Below are 16,791 nucleotides of genomic sequence, written 5' to 3' on the forward strand. Positions count from 1 at the left end.
TGTATGTGTGCCCACCTGCACACAGAGAAGTCCCATCCTAAGATCTCCCAGGCTGTCTCCCGACTGGACATTTATGGAGGTCTGGCCATTGTGTACCCATCTTAAGGTCTCTTGTAACTGCTACCTCAGTGATTTACAGACAGAGCTACCTGTGAATAATTGTATAGATAACTTTGTACTTGAAGGGAAGAGCTTTTTCTCTGTTGCCATTGTAGTTGAAAATCTTGAGTATGAATTTAAGAAATGAAGAATTGTAAAACCTCAGATTCCTATTTTAGGAAGATGACCAGACCATGCGTGAAAGCACTGGGCAGGGAAGAAAGTCGATGCAGAAGGGTGAAGTTGGAGGAAGAGAGAGGACTAAGGGGGAGAAAGTCAGCAAACCCATTGTGTGGGCTCCATAGCGTGGTCCGGCTGGGTGGAGTGGTTGCCATGGAGCTGAGTCCAGTGCCTTGTGAAGCCGGGGGAAGAGGGGGTATTCCAGGTGGGTGGGTGGGCATGCAGGCTGAAGTGAAGTGTAGTTGGTGCACCTAGTTCTGAGCTCAGATGTGATCAGGAAACTAGTCTGGAAGGGCTGCTGGGCCTTGGGGCGGGGACATAGGTGGTTAGACACAGGTGGAGACATCCCTGCGCTTGGGCCATGTCAACAGTGTTTGTTGTTTTAATAAGAGGTACATTGTTAAGTTGCATATATTGTGTCTTTTTTATTAGAAACATATTGATGTTCTAATAGTTGTTTAAGCTGTGATTTGTTTTTCTTTCCCCTGTAGGTCTTATTTTGCCGACTTACAGATGAACAGCATAAAGTGTACCAGAATTTCATTGATTCCAAAGAAGTTTACAGGATTCTCAACGGGGAGATGCAGGTCAGACAGAGATGGAGCTGGAAAGATGAGCTGTGGACCAAGGGAGGCAGGGTTGCGGGGGATCTCCATCATTTCATCTCAGTTTACTCATGTCGGGCCCATGGGGTGAACACGTAGCCCCGCTACAGCATTCAGGGGCAGAGGAGGAGCAAGGCCCCAGGAAGTGGCAGCCCTGAGCTCAGCAGGGGGAGCCCAGGACAGCCAGAGGCAGGGGTGAGTGTCAGGTGAGTTGCTGGATTTTACTGGAATTAGAACCAAAATCCTCTTTTATAAGGAAAAGGTCATGAGGACTCGAGTTTCGTCAGTTTCTTAGAGAAGCCCTGTCCCCTACAAATTGCTGGGCAGCCCTGCCATACTTCACATGCTTTGTACTGCATGTGGCTACTGTGTTAGGTGGCACAGGTCTGGTGGGAAAATACAAGTTAGAGAAGACTATTTGGAGAGTTTCGACAGTATTAACTTGCTCATACCCTTATTTGTTTAGGGGCTGTTTCCTAGTTAAAATTGCAATACCCTGTGATTGCAGCCTTAAACTATGAGTTTTGCTTTGCACTTTAGCTTGTGTGCCAGTGGTTTGCTTTGAGTCACACTCTGAAAGCTATGAGTGCCCATTCTTATAGTTCATTTAGGGCCCTTGGTTGGGTACAGGACCAAGGCCAGGGCTGGAGCCAGGGTGTGCTCATTTTGTGCTTCTGATGCACAGGGTACCATCCCTATCTTCCCACACAGATTCATTCTTTGATACAGAGAAGATAAATGAGTTTTAATTTCTGACTCACACCTTAAGCTAACTTCTAGTAAGGTGCTTATTCACTTGATTCATCGTATGTCTGATTTCTCCAAAGTTAGGTTGGCATGCATGATATTTCTGATCTGCATTTTCAGGGTAACTGGGTGTATTGCTTTACTTTCTGTTGCTGAGGCAAAATGCCTGACATGTATCATTTAAAAGAGGTAAGGCTTATTTTGGCGCATGGTTTTAGAGGTTTCAGTCCATGGTCAGCTGATGCCAAAGCAGAAACATCATGGTGGGGGAGAGCTGCTTACCTCATGGCAGCAAAAAGTAGAGCCAGCAAGGGGAAAGCCAGAGAAGAAGGGCCTGGGACAAGGTATGCCTTCAAGGTGCGCCTCCAGTGACCCGCTTCCTCCAGCTGCACCCCGCCTCTTTAGCCCATCAGCTATGAACTCATCCGTGGATCCATCCGCTCTTAAAGTCTGCCCCCTCCTGATCCAGTCACCTCTCTAGGCCCCTCTGAACGTCTGGACATAGTGGATCAAGCCCTCAGCACATTAAGTCTTTGGAGGACATGTCATATCTAAACTGTAACAATGGGTTTTTTGTATCAAGTTTACAATGCTGTGAACTGTGTAACTTTTTTTCTAGTGAGGGGAAATGAGTTATTGGCCATTGAATATGACCTCTACTGTGGACATGTTCAGTCCAGTAGAGCTGTTTTGTTTCCTAAGAAGTTGTCTTGACTGGGGAAGATGAATGAAAATTAATTCTCCCAACTTCTAATAATGCTGTGATTAGGGAAGAAGCTCAGAAAAGAATGACTTTAATCCATGTCACATACGAACATCCTCTTTCTAGTCCATCTTTCCTCACTATATTTGTAAGGTAATCAAGTGTACTTACATTGTTTTGCACTGCAGATTTTTTCTGGACTTGTAGCCCTAAGAAAAATCTGCAACCACCCTGATCTCTTCTCTGGAGGGCCCAAGAATCTCGGCAGTCTTCCTGATAATGAACTTGAAGAAGATCAGTTTGGATACTGGAAGCGTTCTGGGAAGATGATTGTTGTTGAGTCTTTGTTGAAAATATGGCACAAACAGGGTCAACGAGTGCTACTGTTTTCTCAGTCGAGACAGGTGAGAGTGCAGACTTCAAGAAACAAGTTGATTCATAGGACTTACGATGTTTAATTTAAAAAGTAAGCTATAACCTAAAGGAATGCTTCCAGAGCAAGTCTGCCGTGGATGCTAAGTAGCAACCTGCAGAGCTCTTTGCAAGGCTGGATTCTTCTCTGGAAGTGGTTGACTTGACTTTTTTAAAAAGCCTGTGAAGTGATTCTGGTGTCCAGGTGAGTTTAGACCTGAGTTTGGGCTACTTAACAAAAGTTGTAAAAATTAAGTGTAAGAAATACCAAAAATATTCTTGTAGCAGTTTCATTTCTCCACTTTAGAACAAAAATCTCTTTTTGCATGGGCCCACTGGGGAAGGCACGGCTATGGACCCAGGTGTACCAGTCTTCTCTCCGCTAGATGCTGCATATCCTTGAAGTGTTCCTGAGAGCCCAGAGATACTCCTACCTCAAGATGGATGGCAGCACTACCATCGCCTCACGACAGCCACTGATCGCAAGATACAATGAGGTAGTAACAGCCATGAGGGAGGAGATAGGCAGTTTGGCTTTGTGGCAGCCATGGCCACCTGGGCTGCCATCCTCTGGGGCTGGGCAGCAGGCAGCAGGACCTTCTGCCTTTATTGCTATGCACTTGGAGATCGTGGGGATGTTGCACAAGGTTTGTGTGTGTGTGTGTGTGTGTGTGTAAAGGAAGTGTTTTCCTTAGAAACCGAGTTTGTAACTATTCCTGACAGAATTAATATTAAAAGTGGGAGCTGTGAGATGAGGTCTGTCTTCACAGAGTTCTCTAGGCCATAATCACCGCTCTCCCTGGGAGTGGCACAGGCACCCTGGGTGTGGTGTGAGCAGCCCAAGGCTCAGGGCTGGGGCTCTGACACTCCCATTGAATCTCATGTCTTGCCTGCAGGATGCATCCATCTTCGTGTTTCTTCTGACCACGCGGGTGGGTGGCATAGGCGTCAACCTGACTGGGGCCAACAGAGTAATCATCTACGACCCTGACTGGAACCCGAGCACTGATACGCAGGTCTGTCTCGTACCTTAAAACGAAAACAAAGGAGAACAGTGTCGTGGTTGTAGTTATCCTCCCATGTTCTAGTTGGCTCCAGAGTACCGTCTGCACTTTGGGTCTGCAGCAGTTTATCTGCAGTGCCCACTCCTAGGCATGGGGTAAAGGGACCACATGCAGAGCTGGGAACTCAATTTTCAGATCCAGGTGTCTAGTTCTGTTCTGTGAGTGGCTGTTTGTCCACACGGGTGGGTTTTAGGATGTGCATGGCCTTGACCACACTTGCCAGAATTCTGACTCTGCAAGTGAAAGGCAGCAGTCCTCCACCTTGATGTCCCTCCACCATCATCCCCTCCCAGCAGGGTCCTTGCTGAGCTGTCTCTGTCTGCTGCAGGCCCGGGAGCGAGCCTGGAGGATAGGCCAGAAGAGGCAGGTGACTGTATATCGGCTCTTGACGGCTGGCACCATTGAGGAAAAGATTTACCACCGGTCAGTGAGATACTGCCAAGCCTCCACTTTGTGCATCTGGGGTTTGAGTGGAGACAACTTTAAAGTGTTGTAAAATAGCTTCCATGTTAGACTATTTGCTGTAACTTAAAAGATAGAAATTTTTGTTTTGTTTCGTATTTTTTCTTTGCCATTAAAATAAACTTAGAAGTTATTATGAGCTTTTTAAAAAATGCTTTTAAACCTGATTGTTGTACCTGAGTCTACTTTAAGGGCCACTTATGTGTAAAGTTGATATTCACTGTTACCTGAGAGAAGTGTTCCTCCCTCCTGTAGAAAAATTATGAAAGATGCAAAGTGGAAGCTAGCATTTTGGCACTTCCACACAAGCACAGATGCTGTGCTACCTTGTAGAGCTACCTGGGCCACAGGGCGGCAGGTGGACCTTTGACACAGCACGGTGGAGACAGGTCAGAGCGAGGACCTTGTGAAGCCTGGGTGAGAGTTTCCTGAGAGGGCCCTTTACCAGGGCCAGGGAGGCCAGGTCCTCGAAGCCCAGGGAGGCTATGGGCCATGGGCTCGTGTGTGAAAAGGCATTTTTTGAAATGTAGTGATCCTTGCAGGTTCAAAAAACTCATTGAACAAAAACAACAAGTAGTATTTCTGATTGAATTCCGTAAAACATTAACCGTCTGAAGCATTACATACTTGCTGAACTGTAATTTCTCAAGGCTGAAAATTCAGGCATTATTTAGCTGTTCGTTCAGCTGCAGCTATGACCTGTCTCACATTGTTTCATAATTGAACTATGCAAGTAGAACTAAGTATTGTTCCATGTCCGCTTAATTTTTATCCTTTCAGACAAATCTTCAAGCAGTTTTTGACAAACAGAGTGCTAAAAGATCCAAAGCAAAGGCGCTTCTTCAAATCCAACGACCTTTATGAGCTATTTACTCTCACCAGCCCTGATGCATCCCAGAGCACTGAAACAAGTGCTATTTTTGCAGGTACTGCAGAAAGGCCTTTAATGTAAGATAATAAGTTACATAAGAATTGTACACTTGGAATCAGCTGTGCTTTCCCTTGTATAGGAACTGGTTCAGATGTTCCAACACCCAAACGCCATTTGAAAAGGAAAATTCTGCCAGCCTTTGGCACAGACCACGATGTTCCAAAATGCAAGAAGTTCCCAGATTCTAACACACTTGCAAATGTGACCGCATCAGCTGAAGATAAATCTAAGGCAGCAGGGCCTGAAGTAACTTCCAGTGCAGGTAGCCCTTTGAAGGGTGACCCCAAGCCAGGTGGCAGGGTGACTGTTGGTGATGGGGTTAGAGAAGAGACAAGTGCAGTGTCTGGACCAGAGGAGCCACCAGTGACCAGTGGAAATGGGAACTGCTCCAATTCCCCACAAATTGGAAGAGCCCCCGGGCCATCTGGCGAGGAAAGCGCTGCTGCAAAGCAGGGCCCTTCTTGTGATGGAGACAGCAGCCAGGTTCCAGCAGAACCTCCCTGGGAGAATGGTCAGGTGAGAAGTCCTTCCTGTAAGCACAAGTCAAAAACAAAGCATCAGGGTGTGGTGGAAGAGGGAGACCTGGAGAAGCAGCAGAAGCCTGAGAGCACCAAGCACTGCAGAGACGCCAAGTTTGAGGGCACAAGAGTGCCACACCTGGTGAAGAGGAGGCGGTACCACAGGCACGACACAGATCCCGAGACGGAAGCCAGGGCCCGCAGTGGTGATGACTATGTTCTAGAAAAGCTTTTCAAGAAGTCAGGTAATGTCCTTGGTGCCTGCGCCATGGGGTGCAAGGCTGTATGCAGCCTGGCAGCCAGGAGTATTCTCCTGAATTCAGATTTGAAATGTTGTGATGTTCCAAAGACTGCATCAATCCTCTTGCTGTATCTGAAGGAGTAGGTTTTTCTTCCAGGTATTTCTGTACAATGAAGCAATAGTAATTAACATACAACCACTTACAGGAGAAGAGTGAGGCTTTGGATGGATGTGTACACCTTCCTCACCTGCTATATAATCTGGTTTTCCAGCCATGGGAGATGACACTGTAGGAGTATGGTGAGGGGCAGACATTCTGGATGTACAAGAGCTGATAGTACAGTGTCCAGGGAAAACACTAGGGGAGGTTGACATAACACTGCTCAGACCATGGTGGGGCTGAGCCCTTCCATGCTTAGCCATCTCCAGGACGGCCCTCTTCAGCTTAGTGGCCACCATGTCCACATGGCGAGAGCTGTCACCACCAAGGGCTGCAGGTTCCTCTGAGAAGACAGATGTGTGTGGCACTTCAGAAAGACTTATATTTAACATGATTACATTGCTTTCTTAATTTTTTACCTTGAGATAGTTTCAAACTTAGTTGAAATAGTGCACGCAACTCTGCTGTTGCCTTACTCCATGGTTAATGTTTGCAGTGTTTCCTTACCCTTCACGTGCATGTGCGAACATACCTGGGTCCTGGCAGGAGACCGCAAAAGTGGTAGTATTCCCTCTCATATACCTCTCAGGAGCATGTGTTGGTTTGTTCTGTCACTGGCTAAGGTCACCTAGTTGAGGTGAGGTCTGCCAGATTTCTCAGCTCTAATACTTATTTTCCTTTGTAATTAATATTCTTTGGGGCCATGTAGACGTTCTGTTCCTCAAACTTTCATTGACTAGCTTTAGAATCCATCAGTGACTCTTCCTCAGTCGATTAGTACTGGTGTGGTTGCCACACGGTGATTAGCATCCCACTGTAAAGAAGGTTTTCCTCCCCACTGGTTTGTTTCTTTATTCAGAGGGCTGGGGATGCAGCTTAATGGTAGAGCATTTGCCTAGCGTGCATCAGACCCTAGCATGTGTTCATCCCCAGCACCCTCCCACCAAAAAAAGGATTTATTTTTCTATCAGTGTGACACCTATACATTTTCTTTCATGACTATAATCTCTTAATATTACTGTGGTACAGTGTTGCCTTAGATTTGCCTGCCAGAGCTCCGTTTTGCTCTCCTGTCTTGGCCTTTTCTTATTATTCCTTGAACACCTGCTGACCTCCTGGTGCCCCAAAGGTTTTCTGAGTTCCACTCTTACTTTTCTTCTCACCCCTAGCATCAGTCGCTTTTGCAGGGAACCCTGGAGAATAGTTTTTGGAAAGTAGGATCTGGCTTCTCAGAGGTTCATTGCTAGTGCTGTCACTGCTTCTCTGCAGAGCTGGCAACACATGCATGTATAGGTATGTTTATGTGTGTTTGTATGCACATGTGTACATGTACAGATATGCACACACACATCTGTCTGTACAGCCATGACTTTGGCTTCCAGCGAGGATGGAATAGCACTTACTCTCCCAGTCGGAACCACTGAGATGTGGATAGGATCTATGAGACAGTGGTTCTCAGGTACCAGAGGGCAGTCGGTAAGTGATCTTTGAGAGATGGGAGGTGAACTGAAGCCTCCAGTTGCTGCTGTTTCCCCAGCAGCCTTGAGAGGTTTTGGGCTGACGGAAGAGGGGAACCAGACAGAGCCCCATACTGTCTCCATGCCAAGAACACAGAGTGGAAGGAGCTGACAGGACAGAGTACAACAGAGGACCCCACCCACCTGCAGAGACTCTTCGTGGACCTCAGCTGAGTGCTGCTGGCACTTTGGTGTGAGGGAGCTCCTGAGGCCTGCACAGGATGGAGGAAGGATGAGGACTCAGTTCCCCACCCTGCCCATGCCCACCAAGCAGCCCTGGAGCCTCAGTGTTCTGTCGCGCACTGGGTGGTATTAGAGGAAGGGTCCTTGCTGTAGGAGTGGTTAGAGTTAGCATTCTCTCAGCCTCACCTGGGCCTTTCCAGGGATGTGTGAGTGCCCAGCAAGATCGGGTCCACAGTGGCTGAGCCAACACGTGCACTGCTGTGTGGAGAGATGGAAAATGTGGTGGGAAAGGAGGTGAAGCTGGCCCAGACCTGACAGGGCCTCTACGCTGCCTGTCCGGCTGGTGCCTCCGCAGACTCAGCCAGAGCTCGGTATCTGCTTTTACTTGTTGTCCTCAAAACACGTGTCTTTTTTTTTTTTTTTTAATTAAAAAAACTAACAAAACAACAATGAAGACAAAATCAAGACAACACAAAAACAACAAAAATGATACATGACCTCAAATCAAAATGATAGGAATCAACAATGGCTGCCACATTACAATACTGTTATCTTCAGCAAAGTTGCTCAGTCCACCAGGCATCAGAATAAAACACATTTTGCAGGGTATTTAGCTCAGTGGCACAAGCGCCTGCCTGGCAAGCGCAAGGTCCTGAGTTTGGTTCCCGGTACAAAAAAAACAAAAAAGAATAAAACATGTTTCTTGAACTTCCCCTTCGTTGTGTTTCACAGCTGGTAACAGTTGCCAATTTAAAATAAGTTTCATTCATTTGTTTCTGTATACATTGTTGACTGTATTTTATTTTACTTCGTGAATTTGTAGCATTAACATAGTTACAGAAGGCAAAACTATAGGGAAAGGTAGCTCAGAGAAGTGTCACCTTCCATCCTACCTCCACCCTTTCTCTTCAGTCCCATCAGCTTTTGGCATTTCCTCCAGGGGTTTCTTTCTGCCAGAATAAGCAGGCACATGTGTATAATTTCATATTCCCTGTACAGTAATACTTCAGTTCATAAACACTCAGTTTGGTTTGCAAACAGATGCATTTGGCAAAATTTTGCTTCTGTTTGCAAACCCCAGATCAGGTGATGAACACGGCTTCCCTGCCATCTTCCTTGCTTGAACACAAACATGGCCATCTTCCCCAGAATCGTGAAACAAATTAAGTTCAGGAACCAAGGGATCACTGTATGCTCTTCTGTTCCTTTTTAAAAACATCATGTATCCTGACAATTGCTCCATGTTTGTTCGTAGAGCTGCTTCCTTATTATTCACAGTTGAGCATTTCCATTATCCGGTTTTTTCTCAATCGTAATGCTGCAGTAAATCATCTTGTGTCTACATCTTTTAGTATTATTAGAAGTTTACCTCCCTCAGAGAAAATTCCAAGTCGCATTGCACCTATGTAGAAATTTTTGGGTTTTTTGAGATAATGCCCAGCTCCCTCGCATATGTTGATAAATCAAAGTGAATTGTCACCAGCATTGCACAAGTGTCTCTCCCCAGAGCCTGGCAAGAGAATGTTACGTTTATAGTTTTTGCCAGTCTGAATGGTAAGAAATATGAGCTCATCTTAGTGCTAATTTTGCATTTATTTTGTAATAAATGAAGTTGAGTAACATATATAGGGCCATTTGTGTCTTTTTTTTCTTTTTTCATGTGAGTTGCTCTTACATCTTTTTCCTACTTTTTAAGTCAAGTTTTTGGTCTTTTCCCTCCTTGGTTTTTTTTGGGGGGGGTTCTTTATAAGTTAAGAACATTAGCTCTAATATCTGTATTTATTTTATTTTTCATGTAATTGTAAACATTTTCTCTGTTTGCCTTGTTTTACTTACAGCAATACTTTCCCATAGAAAAGTTAGTTTTAAAAATGTATTCAGATGTATCAGTCTTCTCTGTTGTTAATTTTAGTCATAGTTAGCAAGCCTTTTCTATTCTTAGCTAATACAGGAATTCTCCACATTTTCCTCTGCTGTGTGGATGGTTTTTATTTTCTGAATTGTGACCTCTGTTACATTTGAGTAACAATTCGCCAGCTTTCCTCACATTGTGTATTTAAATCCTTTTTTCTCACTGACTCTCCTGCTCCTGGCAGTATCATCCCTTGCGTGGTAGCATCTCCTTCTGCTCTTCGCTGTCAGTCCCTGCCTCATATGTCTGTCCTTCCTCACACAGACCTGCAGCAGAGCCCACTCTCTCTCCATCTGGCACAGCTTTACCTTTTCATGGTCTTCCTAGAGATTCGCACCAGTTGACTTCTCCAGGCAAACTTCTGTATTTGCCTATTAGCTGCATGAACAAGGTTGTTGGTACCTTGGTAGGATGGTCCTAAGCGTGTAAGTTAGCAGGAAGAGCAGTAGTTACTGAGTTGCCTGGTCAAGCACAAGTGAAGTCTTTGCATCTGTTCAGGCCTAATAAAATGCCCTCCTGGGGAGTATTGTAAAATTCTGTCCATGTAAGGTTTGCAAATCTCTTGGGTTTATTCCTATTTTATGTTACCTGCCATTGTATAGGGGGTTTCCCCACCGCCACCATTTTACCCTTTAGCTGTTGTGTGTGAGTGGGAAGGCTATAGGTTTCTGTAGGTTAATTTTCTGTGTTGTCACCACTGACTTACTAAGTTTCACCATTGATTTTTTTTTTTTTTTAGGGTTTCTAGGTGTATTAGTATTTAAAAATTTGAAAAAGGCTGGGTGAAGTGACACACCTGTAATCCCAGCTACCTGGGAACCTGAAGCATAAGGTTTGCAAATTTGAGGCCAGCCTGAGCAACTGAGCAATATCTTGACTCAAACTTTTAAAAAGGTGGAATAGGAGGTGTTGGAGGTATAGGTCAACGGTAGATTGCTTGCCTGGCATGAGCAAGGCCTCAGCTTTAATCCTAACCATTTTTTAAAAGCAAAAATAATTTTTTTTACTTTTCAATTCACATCTCTAAGTCCAATTAAATGTTAAATAGTAAGTATTACAGATAATGGACATCTTAGCTTTCCCAGTCTTAGTGGAAATAACCTCTAGTGTTTCCTTACTAAGATTCTGATGTTAAGCCTAAGGTATAAAGCAACATTGATCAATTCCCAATTTTTTGAGTATTTTCAAAGTTTGTCAAAGGTATTAGAATTATCATGTGTAGGGCTGAAGGAACAGCTTAGTTGTAGCATGCTTGCCTAGAAATACCACCTATGGATGATACTGAAACTAATATAATATTAGATAATGGATTTCTTCAGATTGAACCAACCTTGAATTCCTAGATGATGCCTATTTGTTTATATATAGTGTATTATTTTCTTTGTTGTTGAATTCCATTTGCTAATGTTATAACTAATATTTTCTCATTGATGTCCATAAATGATGTTGCTCTGTAGTTCCTGTTTTATGTTTATCACTGGTAACTGTCTTTGTTTCTTCTGTGTTATGGTCTATTTTCCTAGAAACTTGTCTATCTTGTCTACTTTTCAAGTTTGCATACTTATATATAAGATACTCTTAGAAAGTTTTTTAATTTGCTTCTGTTTTAAGACAATGCTTTCCTTGTCATTTATAATCATATATTTATTTTTTTCTTTGATTAAGCTAAGATAGAGGAATAGCTAGTGTGTGATTTTTTTTTTTCCAATAAGCCAGGATTTTGATTTACTAACTAGATCTATGGTAGTTTGCTTTTTTTAAAAATTACTTTTGCTTTTATCTTTATTACTCTATTCCTGCTAATTTGTTCATGTTGAAATTTTGGTGGCTTTTTTAAAACATAATTTGTTCTTTTTATAACTTGTTCTTGGAAACTTAACTCACTTTTATTCTTTCATTTTCATTGATATGTCTTCAAGGTTATGAATTTTCCACCATGACTACATTAATTTTATCCCAGTTACTCTGACATGTTACTCTTTTCATGATCATTATTTTTTAGAAATTCTGTAATTCTGACTTTGATTTTTCCCTTCATTGAAATGTTAATGGGAGGCACTTGCTTTTCTTCCTAGGGGCAGGAAAGAGATTAAGTGTTAAGGTTGTGATTAAAGCCTTCTCTTGGGTTATTCTAAAACAGGGATCACATCTAACTCCCCAGTGGGGCACTTGTGTGAGTAGAACCTGCCTTTTCGACATTCTCAGGTCGCAGCAGAACTCCGGAAAGAACAGTTCATGTGTTATTTTTTGTCTCTCACAGTGCGAGAGCATTAGGAAAGGGGCAAGGCAGTGTGCATCCGCAGTCTTGCTCACACTGTTTCTTCTCTCCCTGCTAGTGGGTGTGCACAGTGTGGTGAAGCACGATGCCATCATGGACGGTGCCAACCCAGACTACGTGCTTGTGGAGGCGGAAGCTAACCGAGTGGCGCAGGATGCCTTGAAAGCCCTACGGTTGTCTCGTCAGCAGTGTCTGGGAGCCCTGTCTGGTGTTCCCACCTGGACCGGCCACAGGGGCACTGGAGTGAAGTGAGAGCTTCTCCCCACTGCATATACAGGGTGGCCAGAAGTGGGGGCAGGCTACAGTCAGGGCGAGAATGCACACTCAGACTCTTACTGCAGCAGTGGAAACCTGGGCCAGTATGGGTTTGGGTGACTTGGGCATGCCACTGTCACTGTACCTCCCTCACTTTGTCCCTGGCTTTCCAAACCAGACCTTGAGTGGGAGAAGTGATCAGTTTTGTTTGAGAAACTGTGTTGTTATAAATATTAGGAGCTACTGAATAGTAACTAAACTTTTAAGTTCGGTTTGATCAGCCAGTTTGAAGCAGTAGCGAGGCTGTTGAGCAGCCCTTTGGAATCACTTGCCTGCAGCCTGGCTTCCCTGGCAGAGCGGGGTGAAGGAGCCCAAGGGGTGAAACAGCGCAGCTCTGGAAGAACAGCCACGGAGATGAGTTTTCCCGGAAGAGTTAGTTGTCAGTAAATGAACATTTTGGTCTCTTCAGTCTCAAAAGCTGACCTTTATCTCCTGTGACTCTTTTCCTTATTTAGGAGTAGATTTGGTCAGAAAAGGAACTCTAACCTCTCTGTGCAGTGTACTTCGTCGTCGTCATCAACAGAAAAATGCCAGGTAACAGAATAGCTCGCTTTCCACATGTGAGACATGCTTGATTGCATTTCATCCCTTTGTGAGTGTGAAAGACATGGTTACCACCAGTGCTGACATCTGTGTTGTGGGCTCTGATTTGTGATGTGCTTTCCCTGGAATCTAAAAGGGCCCTTGACGGACTAAAACCAGGGCCCGAGTCAGCATCTTTGCCCTGTGCTTAGAAAGCTGGTACAGGGACAGGCGTGCCACCTGAGAGTACATCCTGCCTGTTTCAGGGGCCGGCCCACTGCGGAGATCTCCACCTGGTAGAGTGAAGGTTCAGGAAGCCACCTGGAATGTGCTAGCCCAGGACCAGGGAGCGGCCGGGTGGAACTCCCTGCCTCCCAGCTCTGTAGCACCCCACATGCCCCCAGTGCTTCCGGGACAGTGAACTGGGTCTCAGGCCTGCCTCAGCACTGTATTGCTAGTGAAGGTTGTGTTAAGGATAAAACTTGGAGATTCCCAATTTTAGATGACTGTGAACCTGTTCCAGAATCAAACCTTTCTGACCTGCTACGTTCTGTGCTTTTAGCGGTAGGAGTCTAGAGCGCTTGCCAGGTGAGATTTGTGTTGCTGTGAGGTGTAACATAGAATGGATGAGGACTGGTGAGTGAAGGGAGAGGAAAGGTGGTGTGGTGCCCCTCTGTGCCCGTCCGGGCAGCCCTGCACCTCCCTCCACCCTCACTCAGCGCGCTGCCCGGGATGTGGCCTAGGAGCCCTCTTCTCTGTTCATTTGCTGTGTTAGGAAACATTAATATCTGCTGGACTCTGATGTCAGCCTCTCCTTGGGCTGTGATACATAGTGTCCGTCTGAGGTCCCCGGCCTGGTGCACAAGTGATTGGGGGTCCCTCACTGCCTCTGGGAGCGAAGTGGATACATAACATTGAAATCCAGTGTATCAGTGCAGCCACCTTCTTTCTGCAGGACGGTGTGGTGAAAAGGGAAGGAAAAGAGCGCGCGTCTGAGCACTTCAGTGGAAAAGCAGAGGACACGGACTCTTCCTCTGGCGCCCCCACCTCCTCCTCCCTCTTGGCCAGGATGAGAGCAAGAAACCACCTGATCCTGCCCGAGCGCTTGGAGAGTGAAAACGGGCACATACCAGAGGTGTCTGCGCCGCCGCCCCACACCACCGAGCATGATGACCTGCTGGTGGAGATGAGGAACTTCATTGCCTTCCAGGCCCGCGTGGACGGTCAGGCCAGCACCCGTGAGATCCTGCAGGAGTTCGAGTCCAAGCTGTCCGCAGCACAGTCCTGTGTCTTCCGGGAGCTGCTGAGGAACCTGTGCACCTTTCACAGGACGCCCAGCGGGGAGGGGGTGTGGAGACTCAAGCCGGAGTACTGTTGAGCCCAGCGTCCTCCCTGTCACTCGCAGCACGGGCTTCTGAGCCTGCCTGTGCTTGCAACCTGCTCTTCCTTCACTCGGCATCTACCTCGTGACCAGAACTGAGGAAGGGGACTCTTTTCCTCAGGCTGAAAAGTCCTAATAATGCTGACTACAGAAAGTACTGGGCTTGGGGGTGGGACTAGAAATTATGTTATAAAATCAGGGACCTAGCAGTTGCTCCTTGCAGCACATTTGTTCCTTTGCCCAAAAGTGGCTCTCTGGAAGCGCCTTGTGGTCCTGGAGAAGTTTGTGGGCAGGTGTCTGTTTTCTTATTGGTGCTAGAAACATGACTTCCATTCAGTTGACCTGTTCAGTGCATTAGGCCATCAATATTTGACAGCAGCAGTATTTTGCTGCATAACTTTTAAATGCTTAAATTTACCATTTGTCACCCAAAAAAGATCAGGTTTGTTTTCTTACAAAACGATTGCCTTTATAAACAGTCTCCTTTTAAGCTACTATTACGTTGACAGGTTTTTAAATTTTCACTTTCGGTGCTGAGGGTTGAGAGCAGGACCTCACACACGAGTGCAGGCTCTGCCCCTGGGCTGCCCGTCCTGCTGCAGGTGTTTCCAGGAGTAAAGCAGGAAGTAACTTTTTAATAAATACCAAGATGTCTGTCTGGAGAAAGTCATGTGGTCAGTTTGTCCTGGCAATACTTTAAGCAAAAAGTGTCCTTTCCCCTCCTACAGTAACTGTTGGTTTTGGGGAAGTTGAAATGTGTTACCAAGTTTTAAAAATTAAATGAAAAATCTAAGCAGAACCACTAGTAAGTGCACCAGGCAACGTGTGCCCGCCCAGGAGTGTCCCTACAGACCACAGCCAGGGCCCTGGCCTGTCCCTGTGTGGCAGGCATCCCGTGCACTTGGCCTGCACATGTGCTCCCCTGTGGTGGAGCCGGTGCCTTCATACTTCAATGCTGTTTGGTGGTGGCTTCTCCTCTGTCTGGCTGCAGTCACCACCCCATCTTCCCCTGTGCTATGACTCTCCTACTTGAGTGGTTTGCTTTTCACTTCAGTTTGTTGTACCTGGATTTATGGATCTCTGGCAGTGCAGCTTTACTTCTATCCCTCAGCTTTGTTTCTTAGCATTTCAGCTAATATACGTATTTGGGGAGGAAAATTATATTACTTTCTTCACTTTACCATAGAAGGGATTACTAAGGTCAGTAAGTCCCAACTTTCAGTACCTGGCTCAGAGGAAGTCGAAACTCATGGCTGGTTCGCTTCTGGGGGGCTCTCCATTATTTTTATGTTTATAATACTTAGCCTGTAGAAACATTGTGTCCCTTTGTTCTGAAGACTTCCTATTTGTAGTGTCAGAAGTTTAAATCATACTGAGCTAGAGAAGGTGTAGCCTTGTCTTCAACTAAAAATATCTATCACAAGTTGCAGTGCATTGAGCGTGAGGCTGTCTCCGTGCAGCTGTGCCCTGTGCCCTGATTTCTGGGGGTTGTGTCAGGCTGGACATCTCTGAACACATTCCCATGCTCCTGGTGGATGGACAGGGAGCACAGTGCTCTATGCAAGTGGTTTTGACAAGACAGAGTAACTTATTTAGATAAAACCTAACTTTTAGAACATTAAATTCTTTGTGCAATATAAATATATTTAATGTGTATATCAATATGAATAAAAGATTTAAAATTTTTGTCAGATTTTTTTTAATTAGTTACTACACAAGTGTGCAAGGGGTGATAAGAATATACAGTGAATGTCAGCCTTCTTGGATTGGTAGCCAATGGTAGCCATGCAGCAAATTCCTAAGTGGGGTGATACAGCACTTCCACATGGGGTCATGTGTGACTACTGGGCTGTGCTCCACCCTGGACAGCCCCTGCTTGCTGGGTGGAGCGCCCCAGGACCTTAAGCCTGCCCTGGCATTGCAGCACATGGTGGACCAGAAGATGGAGGGAAGGCTTGCCAGGCTTGGACTGTTGTCTTTGACCTGTTACTGTAGAGTAAAATGTTGCTGACTTGTTTAAGCCACTAGCTTTTGGAGCTTCTTTATTTAGGTAATTTGCTTAGGTAATTGACACTGGTGTGTTTTTTTAGGTAATGGATACTAGTGATTAGACCCTCTGTATTGTGCCTAACGTTACCTGTAAGACATCTTTTCATTCCTCTAAGAAAGCTCTGCTTTCATGAAAGTGCTGGATTACAGATGACATAGTTTGTTTTGTTTTGTTTTGTTTTACTTTTTTTTATTTTAAAGAAAATAGTACAAAAAGAAAAGAACAATAGCAAAATACAGACAACACAAAGCAAGGACATTAAAAATGATACAGGGTTTCAAACCAAATGATAGAGATAAACACTGATTGTTATATTACATATTGTTAGCTTTTTTTTTCTGGTAGCGGGAATCAAACTCACGACGTTGCGCTTGCAAAGGTGCCAAGTCCATTCAAAGGAAAAGAAATCTTTTCAACCAGTGGTGCTGGAGAAACTAGTACATGAGGAAGAATGAAGTTGGACCCTTGCCTGGCCTCACCTGCCAAGGTTAACTCAAAATGCATCAGACCTA

At 45.1% G+C, this 16,791-nt stretch overlaps 1 protein-coding gene across 1 annotated transcript in view; it reads left to right on the plus strand.

The window, feature by feature from the left end:
• Ercc6 (excision repair cross-complementation group 6) overlaps nucleotides 1-16,432 on the plus strand; it is a 67,041-nt gene extending 50,609 nt beyond the window's left edge. The window contains exons 12-21 of the mRNA XM_005412569.2: nucleotides 771-866; nucleotides 2,523-2,738; nucleotides 3,132-3,242; nucleotides 3,642-3,761; nucleotides 4,138-4,232; nucleotides 5,052-5,197; nucleotides 5,282-5,965; nucleotides 12,070-12,259; nucleotides 12,782-12,860; nucleotides 13,804-16,432. Of these exons, the coding sequence (XP_005412626.1) occupies nucleotides 771-866; nucleotides 2,523-2,738; nucleotides 3,132-3,242; nucleotides 3,642-3,761; nucleotides 4,138-4,232; nucleotides 5,052-5,197; nucleotides 5,282-5,965; nucleotides 12,070-12,259; nucleotides 12,782-12,860; nucleotides 13,804-14,226 (2,160 nt within the window). The 3' untranslated portion in view covers nucleotides 14,227-16,432. The remainder of the gene's footprint in view (nucleotides 1-770; nucleotides 867-2,522; nucleotides 2,739-3,131; nucleotides 3,243-3,641; nucleotides 3,762-4,137; nucleotides 4,233-5,051; nucleotides 5,198-5,281; nucleotides 5,966-12,069; nucleotides 12,260-12,781; nucleotides 12,861-13,803) is intronic.
• The last annotated feature ends 359 nt before the right edge of the window (nucleotides 16,433-16,791 follow it).

This window comes from Chinchilla lanigera, unplaced genomic scaffold (genome assembly GCF_000276665.1).
Source record: "Chinchilla lanigera isolate Chin_1 unplaced genomic scaffold, ChiLan1.0 scaffold00155, whole genome shotgun sequence".
NCBI classification, from domain to species: domain Eukaryota; kingdom Metazoa; phylum Chordata; class Mammalia; order Rodentia; family Chinchillidae; genus Chinchilla; species Chinchilla lanigera.